The sequence below is a fragment of the Salvelinus sp. IW2-2015 genome, linkage group LG36 (genome assembly GCF_002910315.2).
Source record: "Salvelinus sp. IW2-2015 linkage group LG36, ASM291031v2, whole genome shotgun sequence".
NCBI lineage: Eukaryota > Metazoa > Chordata > Actinopteri > Salmoniformes > Salmonidae > Salvelinus > Salvelinus sp. IW2-2015.
This window is the reverse complement of record NC_036875.1, coordinates 19476227-19492393: the sequence shown is the minus strand read 5'-3', so window position 1 is coordinate 19492393 and position 16167 is coordinate 19476227. Positions and strand designations below refer to the sequence as shown.

The following is a 16167-nucleotide window of genomic DNA, read 5'->3' as shown; positions in this document are numbered from 1 at the left end:
TGACGAGCTGTCTGTCTAGCGCCACCAAACATTTTATTTTTGTAGGCCGGACCTCCCCCACCCCTGGCCTACACACAGTGGCCTGTTGTAGCTAGCCAGCTAACTAATAATACATCGTTTTTTCACATTTTGAAAATGTATTTAATTACTAGAATAGGTTCACGCCTACGCCCACGAAGCGGCCAACCTGTAGGGAAGAGTTGTCAAGCTTCTGCTGGTCGAAATGTACGGTTACTTTCCCTTTCTTGGGCCCAGGGATGATAGTGGACATCTTATAGCTAGCACTTGCTTATAATAACCAAAACTGTTTGGTCTTTACACAATAAAACACATTACAATATAAGGAATGCAACTAAGGTACTACTTATCAATGGTGTTTAAAGCGCAACGAGCGTTTATTTATTTACCTGTGACGTAAAGCCTTGGTAATACTGCGTAGTCTTTGCGCGCGCTGCAGCCTCTGCAGAAAGTGGATTCTGCCTTTTTGCACGGACCGCTTTTGGTAAGTAGGCTTGTTAGTGTGATAATATTGATAAAGTAATGTGCAAATAATACATTCAGTAGGCCCTATTAAAATAATATTAATATAAGAGGTTGTGATCTTATCATGGACATATGGCTTCAGTGTATGGGCGAAGTCTTGGTCGTTTTTTTGACAGCTCGCTAGCCAGCGTTCTCTGACTCTGGCCGCGCAATTGTTAGTCTAGTTTCGATACAACCAATAAAGTTTTTAAGAGTCCAGCACAATGTAAAAACTCTCTTGGTTGCATCGAAGCTATTGTTAGCCTAGCAGCTCTACCTGCGGCAGGTCAGGCTTGATGGCGCTAGCTAGGCTAAAACGACGCCAGTGATTGTACTTTTGTTCATTATAGAACGCTTTCTATTCGTCAACTTTGTCTGAAATATGATGCGATTAATAGTAGGCTACAGTAATTTAGCTAGTTAACAAACATAACGTTAGCTAGCTAGCTGACATAGCTTGAACTCGGACTTTAACTTAAGTAACGTTAACTAACCACTATAGCGAGAAAGCTAACAGACAATGGTCATTTGTTAGTGGTGGGTCAGTAATCAAATGGCAAAACTTTCTATATGATTTTAAGACTAGCTAGTTAGCTAACTTTCTAAATGGGAAAACTTTAACCTGGGTAGCTAGCTATTTTCATCTATTGAAAACATCCAGGCACAAATATCTTTGATCAAGGTGTGTCGTTACCATGGTCACCAGCCAGGGTTACAGTATTAGCAAAGATTTGTTTAACTAAACCAAGATATGATATGACAGATATGTCGTTTCCAATGGGAACAAATGAGTCATAGTGGGCAGAGCCAAGCACGAACTATGGAAGTCCTATTGGCCTGTTCAAGCATACATCTTCAAATTTCAGTTAGCCTACTCTTAGTAGGGAGCGTGTGCATTAACTCATTTCGTCTTTGCACTCCTTGTAAATAACGCGATTTTGGCAAAACAGTCAACAAAACTTAGTATAATCTGTTCGTAAGAGATTCTAGTTTTGGAAACAGAAAACTGTATTGAGATCAAACGTTTAATGATGAGAAAATGCAGAATGTCGGCGAAAATCCATCTCAGACCGCCGGCCATTGGGCTTCCTCTCTTTACCATATTTGTTAGTGTTTGGAAACGCCAAGTGGATGCTTCACATTTATACATCAGGTGAAATATCTGTCTCATTGTTCTATCTGTGGTATTAGTTTGCCTAAATCGTATGGCCAACCATATAAATTAAATCTCTGAAATGCAATCATTCTCATTCTATTCTACTCTTCCTCATCCCCATTCTCCCTTCCTTCAGGAATATAGAGTGAGTGTCAGAAGTTTCGCTCTTCATCATGGCGAGTCAGTCGATGGAGATCATGGCCAAGGCGCTGGAGCAGCAGGTGCTGCAGTCAGCCAGGATGGTGGAGGAGCAGCTGGATGCAGAGCTGGGGAAGCTGGAGCGCATGGATGACGATGAGATGGAAAAGCTGAAGGAGAGGAGGATGGAGGCCCTCAAGAAATCCCAGAAACAAAAGCAGGTAGGAGGGAAAGACAGAGTGGTCACATTGGCTGAGCCATATGGTGGATGCCAAACAAGCATTTTATTTAGTCCATCCAGTTCTTTCATACCAGTAACACTCATGTCATGTTTGTGCTCTGTCCCCTCAGGAGTGGCTGGGTAAAGGGCATGGGGAGTACAAGGAGATCCCCAGTGAGAAAGACTTCTTCCCTGAGGTGAAGGAGAGCAATCGAGTGGTCTGCCATTTCTACAGAGACTCCACCTTCAGGTTTGCAACACAGCAATGTTTTCTTCTCTACCTGTTGTTCTCCTGCCATTACAGGCCAAAAACCTAGTGCTGTTTTATTGCTGCAAATTAATTGAGATCCGGGGTGAGCTTATCCTCCTAAATCCTAAGAAAATTATTAGAAAGGGGTTTATTGCCCAGGATTTCTTTATTGCAGCTTCTACCAGGAGCTAACCCTGCTGTCTCCTCTCCCCTCCATTCTAAAGATGCAAGATCCTGGACAAGCACCTTAGCGTCCTGGCCAAGAAGCACCTGGAGACCAAGTTCATCAAGCTGAATGTGGACAAGGCTCCATTCCTGACAGATAGGCTGCGGATCAAGGTGATTCCCACTCTGGCGCTGGTAAAGGACGGGAAGACCAAGGACTACATAGTGGGTTTCACAGACCTAGGAAACACAGACGAGTTCCCCACAGAGGTGCTGGAGTGGAGACTGGGCTGCTCTGACATCATCAACTACAGGTACACAGACAGGAGTGATTTCCTAAAGATAATCACACCTCTTGATAGAAAGATGATCTGTCTAGGTATTTCCTGTTGGGCATTTGAGGCCATTGGTTCATTTGCAAAAGGAATAAAAAGCCTTACCAGTTCATGCACAAACACAGGCTGATTAGACATTAAGTTCTTAGTTCAGATCAAGTCTCGTAACACCCCTCCCTACACTTTCAGTGGTAACCTCATGGAACCCCCCACCCTGACACAGAAATCTGGTTCAAAGTTCACCAAAGTGGAGAAGAAGACCATCAGGGGGAGAGGACACGACTCAGACTCTGAAGACGACTAGAAGACCGTCAGCCTTCAACTTCTGTCTCTCTGGCTGGGCTACTAACCACTAACCGGCAGAACCATCTCTTCCTGTTTTGTTCCTTTCATGTTTATCATATTCCTATTTATCCCAGTCTTCCATGCTTTGTTTTTTGTTTTGTGGGTGTGAACTTAATCATATGAGTTCATATTTAATTACATTCAAGTGCTTTTTGGTTGTTTATTTCCAACCTGCAAATAAAAGGATACTTATCTGAGCCAATTAACTCTTTCTGCCCTGACTGACTCCAGTTCTAGACTTCAATTGGAATCAATGAAACTGAGACCTGATGCTGTTACCATTTAACGAATCATCCTCGCTAACACTATAGCTAGCTAAATTAACATCGATCCATGTCATTTGTCGACACGATTTGTGGGGGAAAACTTCAATCCAGCTTTTCATGAGCAACAACCAAGTGCCAAGGTCAGCTGCATTCCACAGCCACCTCCTTTGTGTCATCAGTGTGATTGGTAGCACAGGTTTGAGTTTTTCTATAAAAATGGGCTTGATCTTAAAATAAGCTGATCACCACTGGCACATTATTTTCCTCTGACTTCCTCGATTTGCATGGATGTATTTTATACACATTAACATATTATACATGTTAATGTTATGTTTTTATTTGAAATATAATACAAAGGGGTGAGCTATAGAAGTGTTTCTCAGTCCAGGTCTAGAATGAACACCGGTACAGGGATTTCACTAATACAGTAATTTGAATCACAGCTGATTTCTGGTAGGCCAGACTGTAAAAACATTCATTTGTGTTCTATACAGATTGGATAGGTGAAAGCATGTGATCCACTACACAGCAAATCCAGTCATGTCAGTGATTACTTTGAGGAAGGGAGGATGCATTTTCAGTATTCAAACAGGACCACTGACAAAATGGCTTGAGTATAGAGTAGTGCTGGCTATGACTCGATGGCTTTGGACCCTACAGGTTTGAGGAGGCGTCGTACGATCAGCTCTCCTTTGCTGTTCAGGTAAGTGTCGGCCATGTCTTCCTCAGCAGGGAGACCATGGGGAAGCTTCAGTGGCTGGATCCTGAACAGAGAGAATGACGGAGAAGAGATGAGATGGAAGAGTGGTCAAAGTTCATCTGTATTGAATTAGAGGATTTCAGTTGTCAGGATCAACCAACCACGCACTCAATTGGTAAACAGTAGCATACACTTGACAGGAATGAACAGATGTATTTAATAATAGCCCTGCGCTAACAAAGTAATAACATGTCTTGCAAACTCGAGCAGCCTTACCTCACAAGATGCTTGATGAATTTCAGCTGGTTGTTGACTGAAGGGATGTTCTTGTGAATTACAGGTACATACGCCTGAGGAGGAGGAGCAAAGAACAATTACAGTGCAACCAAGTTAGCAATCAGAATCATTATTATAACTTGATATTACAGCAAGAGCAAGCACAGCACACAACTGAACTCAATACAAGTCCTATCCGCTCTGCTAGAGGAAAGCCGAGGGGTGGGCAACTTTCAATTAGTCGAATCAGGTGTGTTACAGTTTGGCTGGAGCAAAATCCTGCGCCCACACAGCCTACACCCACGCAGAGTAAGATTGCCACACACTAGGCTATCCCCTCAGATGTGAGGTTATTAATCCAAGCTGATAGGAGCCCCACCTTCTGCAAGCAGAGTCCCTCCACTAGCTTCTTCTCCCAGTAGGGCCGGCGCATGGTGCTCTTGACCCGCGTCACCACGTGCAGCTTATGGGGCTGCTCCTGGTTTCCACCATACTTCTCATGCTCTTGAGACCGCTCGTCCAGAATCTGTAGACACAGAAAGACAGATTTACTACGGATTCAAAGGAGTCGCAAAGGTTTGTTTAAAAATTTCATTTCCATGATCATTGCCATTAGGATATGACCAAAGTGTTATAATATAATAAATAGAGGGTGCTTATTAGAGGTCGACCGATTATGATTTTTCAACGCCGATACCGATTATTGGCGGACCCAAAAAACCCGATACCGATTAATCGGCCGATTTGATATATATATTTGTAATAATGACAATTACAACAATACTGAATGAACACTTATTTTAACTTAATATATTACATCAATAAAATCTATTTAGTCTCAAATAAATAATGAAACATGTTCAATTTGGTTTAAATAATGCAAAAACAAAGTGTTTGAGAAGAAAGTAAAAGTGCAATATTTGCCATGTAAAAAAGCTAACGTTTAAGTTCCTTGCTCAGAACATGAGAACATATGAAAGCTGGTGGTTCCTTTTAACATGAGTCTTCAATATTACCAGGTAAGAAGGTTTACGTTGTAGTTATTAAATCGGCATTATAGGACTATTTCTCTCTATACCATTTGTATTTCATATACCTTTGACTATTGGATATTCATATAGGCACTATAGTATTGCCAGCCTAATATCGGGAGTTGATAGGCTTGAAGTCATAAACAGTGCAATGCTTGAAGCACAGCGAAGTGCTGCTGGCAAATGCAGGAAAGTGCTGTTTGAATTAATGCTTACGAGCCTGCTCCTGCCTACCACTGCTCTATCAAATATCAAATCATAATATAATAACACACAGAAATACGAGCCTTAGGTCATTAATATGGTCAAATCCGGAAACTATCATTTCGAAAACAAAACGTTTATTCTTTCAGTGAAATACGGAACCGTTCCGTATTTTATCTAATGGGTGGCATCCATAAGTCTATATATTGCTGTTACATTGCGCAACCTTCAATGTTATGTCATAATTATGTACAATTCTGGCAAATTAATTACGGTCTTTGTTAGGAACAAATGGTCTTCACACAGTTCGCAACGAGCCAGGCGGCCCAAACTGCTGCATATACCCGGACTCTGCTTGCACAGAGCGCAAGAGAAGTGACACAATTTCCCTAGTTAATATTGCCTGTTAACATGAATTTATTTTAACAAAATATGCAAGTTTAAAAATATATACTTGTGTATTAATTTTATTAAGAAAGACATTGATGTTTATGGTTAGGTACACATTGGTGCAACAACAGTGCTTTTTTCGCAAATGCACTTGTTAAATCACCCGTTTGGCAAAGTTGAAGTAGGCTGTGATTCGATGATAAATTAACAGGCACTGCATCGATTATATGCAATGCAGGACAAGCTAGATATACTAGTAATATCATCAACCATGTGTAGTTAACTAGTGATTATGTTAAGATTGATTGTTTTTTATAAGATAAGTTTAATGCTAGCTAGCAACTTACCTTGGCTCCTTGCTGCACTCGCGTAACAGGTAGTCAGCCTGCCACGCAATCTCCTCGTGGAGTGCAATGTAATCGTCCATAATCGGTGTCCAAAAATGCAGATTACCGACTGTTATTAAAACTTGAAAACGGCCCTAATTAATCAGCCATTCCAATTAATCAGTCAACCTCTAGTGCTTATATTTGTCCTGTTTCACACATGTACATGTGTATAACCTTAGTATAAACTGTGTGGTGTGAAATGGACATGCATATCACTCCCCCTGAAACACCCTTGGAGAGTGGGATAATGGCCAGGGATCAGCCATTGACGATGACACTGGAGCAATTAGGGTTAAGGACATAGGTAAGAAACTTTTGCTTTGAGTTGAGGTATTCATTGCATTTAGATTGTATGGGCCTGCCCTTGACGAAAGTCTGCAGCACCCTACCTCTTGTGGGATCCGTGCTTTGGTGAACTTGTTTCGGAATGAAATTAACCAAGGCAGAGGCGTAGATTCTGTTAAAGCCTGCAAGAATGCACAGACACATAATCAAATATGCAAGGCGTGAAGAGAATAAGAAAAACCAAAAACAACTATGGAGGAACACAAAGTCGGATGATCCTACAAAATGTATTGTTCTAACAACCTGTTATCTGACTGATAGCTTTAATTTGAGTTACAACTGTCTGCCAGGAAGATAGTCTGCCTTTAATAATTTAGACTCCTTACCTGAATTGGGGAAGGTATGTGAAGACCACGACATAGCATTGCCATATTTACTTGTTGGTTGATAAGTCTGTAGCAGGGAAGCCAAGGTTATAATGCAAAAACCGCCAAATGCGAATTCGACAAGGAAATAGTGATTCTACCGAGATATAAAGTGTTGTTACTATAATGTCAATATTTTTTTAAATTATATTTTCAACAAACATCAAAATACAGCTGAATAAACGCAACCTGAAATGCTAGAATGTTTCAGCGCTTACGGCACTCACCGGAAGCCGTCAGTATAGCAGTCACTTACTAACGTTACCGTGCTACTTCAAAACTTGGTAATTTCGTTCCTGCATGGCTTTCATTTGTTTCAATTGACTTTGTGAAAAAACGTCGCTTTTTTTTTTACAATGTGATATTGTATGATTAACTATATGGTTTGACCCCAAAAATGGTTTACATGTGTATTTCATAATTAATTCGTTTATATTTCATTTAGGCATTTTCACTTCCGTGGATATGTTGCTCAGGGGAATTATTATTCATGCGTACCTGTATATGGACAAGGAAACAAACCAACATCAGGAAGTTAGTGCCATGAGAGGATGATTTTGATCAGATTTACGTTTGAATTAATGGAATGAAATCTCGTCATCCGATTTAGATATAATCTAAGCATGAGGATTTTAAACAAGGCTATACGAGTTTAAGAAGTGTCTACTGATGCATTGTATTGCCTCTGAATATGTGCCAAAGAAGACGTGATACCTCAAGCTGACTCAGACGAATTTAATATTCCTGTCGCTGAGCTGTGGACGGACGAAGCATGTGCATACTCCTTTGCCGTCTATGGCATACTCTAACCAGGTGAATTACAAATATCCACAATTTGACACATTGAACTCAAAATCTCAGTCCATTTTTACCAGATAGTGAACCATGACGCAAGTCCCTGGTATGGAGACCTCTGCCATCTCCGTCCTGAAACGAGCCGTGGAGCTGGACCAGAGCTCGCGCTTCCAGGAGTCGCTAGTGTGCTACCAGGAGGGGATCCAGCTACTGATGGACGTGCTGAAAGGTAACACACACACAGTCACATGGGTATGAGGGTAACATCTGTTTTACTGATCTACTCATCTGTTCACAGCTGTGAAAGATGACTCGAAGAAAGTCCACTACAGACAGAAGATAAAGAGCTACATGGATCGAGCAGAACAGATCAAAGTCCATGTCAACCAACTAAAAGAAGGTAATAGATCTCAGAGAACTGATGTGACTTTCCCAAAGGAATCATTCCTGCACCTTACTGCTGCCTTCCTCTTATTCCTCCTTCCAGGGATGAGCATTCATTACAAAATAGACTAAAGACCAATGTATTAAAATACATGTATTTTGTTATTGAAAATACAAAAATACATTTGCAAGTAGCCGGCCGAACATCAACAACATTCTCAGTAACAGTTACTCAAACGTCTTACTTGCTATGACTGTGATATGTTGTTGTTTATTTGCCTTAGTTGGATGCACTGTCACTGGATAAGAGTGTCTGCTAAATTACCAAAATGTCTGTGAAAGTGAACAACTGCAAAGCACACTGGGTATTGTCATTGACCATTTTACAGGGCCTAGCTCATTAGAGTAATACTGAGCATGCTTTGCAATTGTTCATTTTTACATGTACATTTACATTTAGTTTATTTAGCAGACAATCTTATCACACCATAGTGTGTCATGGGGCACTTTGTTCACAAAGCTGACATCAGAAAACCACTCACCCACACAACGCCATACACGTGGTCTGCGGTTGTGAGGCCGATTGGATGTACTACCAAACTCTCTAAAATTACATTGGAGGCAGCTTATGGTAGAGAAATGAACATTACATTATCTGGCAACAGCTCTGGTGGATATTCCTGCAGTCAGCATGCCAATTACACGCTGCCTCAAAACTTGAGACATTTGTGGGATTGTGTTGTGTGGCAAAACTGAACATTTTAGAGTGGCTTTTTATTGTCCCAGCACAAGGTGCTGTTTAATCAGCTTCTTGAAATGCCACACCTGTCAGGGTGATGGATTATATTGGCAAAAGAGAAATGCTCACTAACAGTGATGTGAACAAATTTGTGTATTGTCACACAATTTGAGAGAAATAAGGTTTTTGGTGTGAATGGAACATTTCAGGGATCTTTTATTTCAGGTTATGAAACATGAGACCAACACTTAAAATGTTGCATTTATATTTTTGTTCAGTGTATTTCAAATGCATGTAACAGAAATACCTCCTATCTCTGCCTCTTTCCCTTCTTATCCCTCCCTCTCTCAACTCCTCTCCCACTCAGAGGGGAAGTACCATGAGCAGATCAGGATAGCAGACGATGCTACAGGCTATAGTTACGAGGTTCTGTTCAGGCCTTACGTAACCGAGGGGCTGACTGAGGTCTGGGTGGAGGACCCTTACATCCGACATATTCACCAGGTAATTTACCTGTACACTATCAAACACATTCACCAGATGATATACTGCAGAAACTTACTATTACCTCTGGGTGTTCTGCTCCCTCAAAAGCTGGTTTGTCTATTAATATGATTGTGGAATCTGCCTTGGATGCCATTGCCATGCTGGTTTAGTCATGAGATCTTGACTTTGACCCTTCTGCCCTCTTAGCTGTATAACTTCCTGAGGTTCTGTGAGATGCTGCTGAAGGCCAGCTGTAGGGTGAAGAGGATTCACCTCCTGACCTCTCAGGAAGAGGTAACTAACTGTAGGCTAGTGGCAAGGCCCACAAAATGTTGAGATACCCCTACCTGAGGTGTAACAAAACACAGCCATGTTTTTTCCATATATCTTAGGTGTCCCATATATGAAATGGATGGTTGTATAAAAATATGTTCTTTACAAAAGTGGTTAAATTGATAGATATTGTGACAAACCCCCTTAACTCAAACAGTGCAGAATAATGTCTGGCTGGAGGGGGAGTGGGCCACATAAGCTCCTGTACCCCAATATTGCAAGCTCTGATATTGCTCAAATTTGGAATGCAAATTGTCAATTGTCTGCACTACATACAGAAACACACAACATTAGGATATCTTAAAGTATTTTGAAAATGTAGATCTGTAAACACACATGCGATAGGCGGAAATATTAACTATGAATATTTATGATGAACAATTTTTGGTCTCTGTTCAATAGATAACTTTCCAAGCCAAATAAATGTTCACTCATTCAGTGCTGTATGGTCCTGCCTGATGAAAATGCATACAGTTACACGTTTAATTGATATTGTGGCTATTGTAATTGGCTCTAAGGAAAACATGTGGACTCAGACATTGAAATATATATTTTTTAGTGTCCAAGTTTCCTTAAAGGATTTTTAAAAATCTTTAGCCCCTATTCTTGCAATTAAGTCAGGGGGCCATCACAGATTATCTTTATATTTTGCCTCAAATCCAATATGACTACATTTAATGGAGGTTAAATCACCTGTAAATTAGAAATTTTTTCAGAATTGTGTACAACACTCATGTCTAAAGACTGTTGTGAATCAATTTGATTCTGAATCCAATATGGCCAACATGATTACACTCAATCACCTTCACCTGCATACAAGTAGCCCTTGTTAATTTTGTACTGTGTTATTCTGTCTTTTAAAATGGTTTCATAAGGCTCTTGGTATATCTAGGACTATGAGTGTCACTGCCATGCCTCTGTTGGTTTGAATAGCCAAAGCCAACTCATTTTTGAATGTGTTCATGTTTTAATCTCATTCAAACACTTACAACATATCAGCATTGGGCAATTCCACAAAAATAATAGCAAGCCTTTTACGACACAAGCACACAGTAGCGTAACCAAGTTACAGGAACGCAACCATAATACAACAGTCAGCTACTCTAGTATTGTATATGTACAACCCTCTTTTCCCAACTAAAACTAAGTGTGCAATGTTGATTCAGTCTTTGAGGTGACCAGGACGTGAGTGTCCTTACAGGGTGAGGAGACCAAGGTGCCAGTGGTGGTTGTAGTTCTGGGGTCTGACCAGCTTGCACAGCCAACTGGTCATTCTGGGCAAGCTGCAGTGACAAGGACAGTATCCTTCCTGTATGGCTGGTGGGGTATTGAAGCTGTGGCGTGATCAGTTTCCATTTCTACAGTTCACTATAGGCAGTCAGCAGATGCAGCTTGCATACCAAAGAGACCCATTGACTAACTGGAATGTTATCCCAGCCTGAATGATGCTGGGGTAACTCCAGTAGTGGAATGGTTGGTTGTCTGGTTGTGAAGGGGAGTCTGAAAGGGCTGTCACAAACAGACTTATCTTTAGACCTTTCCAACACATAATTGACCTGTGGGCAGAGTTGTTTATGTTGAATGTGCTAAAAGGTCACGTCCTACATATTTTTTAAATATTCATTTGGAAGTCAGTTAGGATGATAATTTGGCCAACATTAACTGTGGGTGGTTGGCATTGATTATGGACTGGGGCACGCACCAGCAGGAGATGTGGAGAGTTACCTCAGGTTACGGTAGAGGTTATTTAGTATAGCTAGGTCATAGACTATAACTAAGAAGTGTTGGTTGTGAGGGACGTAGCACAGATCCACACACGCATACATTTGAAGATGATCCCTGGGCTTTGATGGACAGTAAACGGGTTGCAGAGGAGGTGGAGCAGATCAAGCATGGTGCACAAAGACCACTATCTCACAGTCAATCCCCAGCCACCATAAACGATCACATACAGCAAGTTTTACCATCCTACGGTGCCTTTTGTTTGGCATATGTTCATTGCCCACTGGCTCCAGATCATCTATAAGTCTTTGCTAGGTAAAGCCCTGCCTTATCTCAGCTCACTGGTCACCATAGCAGCACCCACCCGTAGCACGTGCACCAGCAGGTATATTTCACTGGTCACCCCCAAAGCCAATTCCTACTTTGGCCGCCTTTCCTTCCAGTTCTCTGCTGCCAATTACTGGAACGAATTGCAAAAATCACTGAAGCTGGAGACCCATATCTCCCTCACTAACTTTAAGCACCAGCTGTCAGAGCAGCCCACAAATCACTGCAACTGTACATAGCCCATCCAACTACCTCATCCCCATACTGTTATTTTTTTTTTTGCTCTTTTGCACCACAGTATCTCTACTTGCACGTTCATCTTCTGCACATCTATCACTCCAGTGTTTAATTGCTACATTGTAATTATTTTGCAACTATGGCCTATTTATTGACTTACCTCCCTTATCTTACCTCAGTTGCACACACTGTATATAGACTTTTTTTCTCTTGTGTTATTGACTGTATGTTTGTTTATTCCATGTGTAACTCTGTGTTGTTGTTTGTGTCGCACTGCTTTGCTTTATCTTAACCAGGTCGCAGTTGTAAATGAGAACTTGTTCTCAACTAGCCTACCTGGTTAAATAAAATAAATAAATACAATTGCCAAATATTACTGCACTGTTTCCCAGACCAGTGCATGAGTCACCCCAGCATGAAAGCTCATTCTTTACATGCAAGTCCAGTTCAGGTGTCACATGGGCTGGCTAGCCATGGTTGGTAGCAAAATAGTTACATATGAAGGCATTGCACACCAGCAATTTCCAGATGGCATTTTGGCTGTTGAATGGCCTCCTGACAGTCCAGTTCCATGGTGTCTCTGTCTCTAGTAACTGCCTGAGGGGATGACTGATGGTGGAGTAGGCTTATCAAGGACACTTCTGGGAGATTCAGGTTGGCATTGATATTGGAGAGGTGCAATTCATATGACATGTGAAGGCCCACTAAGTTGATGGCATTTCTAGTCATTGAGTGGCAGGTTGTTGGTTCATGATGGTGAACAGCTTTCCTTGTGCGCTTGTCATGTGTGGTTTCATCCTCCCCGTACACCATAAATGTCACCAAGTCAACATATACGGTAACTCCAGGGCAGACAGCTATGATGGTGGACATGATTTTCTGGAAGAAGCAATGTGGCAGCTCAACCCGAACAGGATAAGAGTGCACCGGAGCATCCCAATTTGCATCACAAATGCAGTGAGCCAGTGGAAGGTCATGTTGGTTGGATTCAGGCGGAAGTATTGGACTACCAATGAATCAAAGCTCACTTCTAAGGAGGTGACTTAAGAGCCCAACCCTGGAAGGGCAAGTTATACCACAGCGGTGGCAAATTGTAGAGCATGGCAGAAGGTGTCAGAGTCCAGGGTTGGATTCTCTTTCCTTTATTTGGAGCCTCCCAGTTGCCTCATTGATCCTCAAAGAGGCGTGTGACTTGGAATACTTGGTGTTGCCATGCCAAGCAGTCTGTTGCCTTTTTTATACACCCAGACAAAGGCGTTTGAGTGTATATGGTGGGCATATTGGATTCCTAACATAGTTGAAGTACACAAAAATAGTCAGGTCAAATCTGAAAAATGTCTCATTTAAAATGTGTACATATACAGGTGATTAAACCACCATTTAATGGTAATGTGGCAGCCATGTTGGATTTTGAGTCAAATCTAGAGGGCCCCCCTAACATAATTGCAGGAGTAGGAGCTAAACATATCAAATCCATAGAGAAACACTTTTTTTGCAATATCAGAACTTGCAATATTGGGTTACATGAGCTTATGTGGCCAACTCCCCCACTCCAGCCAGGCATTATTCTGCACTTTTTGAGTTAATGATGAGGACAGGGGGTGCTGTTTTCACTTTGGGGGAAAATCGTTCCCAATTTAAACGGCCTCGTACTCAATTCTTGCTCGTACAATATGCATATTATTATTATTACTATTGGATAGAAAACACTCTCTAGTTTCTAAAACCGTTTGAATTTTGTCTGTGGGTAAAACACAACTCATTTGGCAGCACACTTTCTGACCAGGAAGTGGAAAGTCTGAAATCGATGCTGTGTTCAAGTGCCTGCCTATAAATGGGCATGATACGTATGACTATACGTGCACGTCATACACCTTCCCCTGGATGTCAAGAGGAAGTGAGAGGAAAAATGAGTTGATTATCTCGGTCTGAGGTTGAATAAACCCTCTTGGAACAACGTGTCCCCCATTTTCTGTTCTCTGCAAGGTGCGTGTTGGGACCTGTTATATATAAAGCATCTGAATGAGCTCAGATAACGCAGAAGATCGAATCCTTGGTTTTCTATCTTTGACTCTGAATTGTTTAAAAGGGACATGTTTATCTGCCAGAGGAATAAATATGGAAGATACATTTTCTAGAGCCAACTCCGGGTCAGGAATATAGGAGACTGCTGCTAAATCAGAGTAGAACATGTCATGTAAAAACCATTGAGCAGAACTTTTTAAAATGTATCTTCTTAATTAAACAAGCATTAGTGTTTTGCTGTTTCGTATCTCTAATCCATACTATGGGACAATGATCACTGAGATCGTATGCAAGTACTCCACTAGACCAATATTTATGGGGGTTATTAGTAAGAATTAAATCAATCAATGAAGAGTTAAAAGGGTTTTTCACATTTATCCGTGTGGGTTTTGAGATCAATTGAGCCAGGTTAAAATCAATGCATATACTCTTAAATTGATCTGAGGCCGGGGATAGACAATCCAGATTAAAATCCCCTAAAATGACCAACTCTGAGGACAGAAAATATGTTAAACACTCAGATATAGTACCAATATCATCGATATCATTATCAATCAATGCCACAACTGAGTATTTGTATTGCAGAAGTTTGAACTGGTAGTAAGAGGTTTATAGCTTAGTTGCTCCATTTGTTTTCTTTAGGGCTATTTATTGTACAGTTATAAACCTACTCAAAATGCCAAGCTACTGTATCTCGTGTGTTGTGTCCCTGATCCACCTGTCTGTGTGTGTTGCAGGGGGACAATTCTTCTCAGCAGGCCAGTGCTCTGTCAGAGCTCAAACAGAGTCTACAGAGCCAGGATGTGTGTCTGGACCTCCAGTACTCCACTTTTCACGACAGGGAAATCAGGTACACCATCAATTTCAATCAATCCATTTCCACACCCAGAATGCATCAGTGGCATCAGCTAGCATCAGTGGCTTAGGTTGAATGAGGTCTTTAATGCGCCATATGGCGCATGCGCATTATAGAGTCTTTGATTTATGTAGGTTTTATAAGCATGATGATGATGATGATGATGATGATCCCCTAAGGTTTGACAACGGCTGGATCATCAAGATAGGAAGAGGACTGGATTACTTCAAGAAACCAAAGGCAAGACTTCAACCAGGGATATTTCTGCCCTCTATGTTAAGTCTTCACTTTATATTGTCAAAAATATAGAACCAACAGAATAATAATCCTGTAGTATTTATTCTTTGCTTTTTCTCTCCCCCAGGGTCGTTTCTCCATCGGCTACTGTGACTATGACCTGAGGCAGTGCCAGGAGACCACAGTGGATATCTTTCACAGCAAACACACTAAGACATTATAACACCTTTGGAACTGGAGTCTATGGCTACACTCCAATATGCACAGTAGCATACCACTTAGAACGCATGTCCAATACATTGCTCTATTGTAAGTTAAATGCAAGTGTGGATAGGCCTATTGGAACAGAGGGGGTCTCTTTCTAAATGTCTCCCCCTCTGTCCAGTGTGTGTACCTGTAAAAGACATACCAAGTGCCTTTTTTAAGTCTACATGATCAATCATGTAGTTTGGTCTGACTGGGTTGTTTTTTGAGGGCTCCTAATGCTTATTATGTGTATCTGAGGACATTGGACCTGAATGGTGGATCCAAACGATAGTTTGGTCATTTCTGAATCTTTTCTTAACCCGTTTTTTTAAATTTAACATATGCATATTCATTAAAAGTGTACATAACATTTAGAGTTCTCAGAATTTCTGGAAACTGATTGTTTTCATTTCATTTTGTGAAAGTAAAGTACCAGCCAAAAGTTTGGACGCAGCGTGAAGGAAAGCAGCCAACAGGTGCTCAGCATGTGTGGGAACTCCTTCAAGACTGTTTGAAAAGCATTCCAGGTGAAGCTGGTTGAAGGAATGCCAAGAGTGTGCAAGGCTGTCATCAAGGCAAAGGGTGGCTACTTTGTAGAATCTCAAATATAAAATATATTTTGATTTGTTTAACACTTTTTTTGGTTACTGCATGATTCCATATGTGTTGTTTCATATTTTTGA

The 16167-nt window shown here is 41.1% G+C and overlaps 3 protein-coding genes across 3 annotated transcripts; 2 read left to right on the top strand and 1 right to left on the bottom strand.

Annotated features, from left to right (window-relative positions):
* Nucleotides 1–414: 414 nt before the first annotated feature.
* txndc9 (thioredoxin domain containing 9) lies at nt 415–3328 on the top strand. The gene is made up of 5 exons (XM_023981016.2): nt 415–502; nt 1815–2037; nt 2168–2286; nt 2511–2765; nt 2976–3328. Exons 2-5 carry the CDS (start codon nt 1852–1854, stop codon nt 3088–3090), a joined length of 675 nt encoding a protein of 224 aa, XP_023836784.1. The 5' UTR covers nt 415–502; nt 1815–1851; the 3' UTR covers nt 3091–3328.
* A 358-nt stretch (nt 3329–3686) lies between these two features.
* mrpl30 (mitochondrial ribosomal protein L30) lies at nt 3687–7349 on the bottom strand. The gene is made up of 6 exons (XM_023981017.2): nt 7325–7349; nt 7059–7125; nt 6777–6854; nt 4753–4899; nt 4374–4447; nt 3687–4161 (listed from the first exon to the last, which is right to left on the bottom strand). Exons 2-6 carry the CDS (start codon nt 7101–7103, stop codon nt 4029–4031), a joined length of 477 nt encoding a protein of 158 aa, XP_023836785.1. The 5' UTR covers nt 7104–7125; nt 7325–7349; the 3' UTR covers nt 3687–4028.
* A 238-nt stretch (nt 7350–7587) lies between these two features.
* On the top strand, nt 7588–15858 carry mitd1 (MIT, microtubule interacting and transport, domain containing 1). The gene is made up of 7 exons (XM_023981013.2): nt 7588–8121; nt 8191–8292; nt 9383–9519; nt 9709–9795; nt 14883–14995; nt 15181–15241; nt 15366–15858. The coding sequence occupies exons 1-7, from the start codon at nt 7983–7985 to the stop codon at nt 15459–15461; spliced, it is 735 nt and encodes a 244-aa protein (XP_023836781.1). The 5' UTR covers nt 7588–7982; the 3' UTR covers nt 15462–15858.
* The last annotated feature ends 309 nt before the right edge of the window (nt 15859–16167 follow it).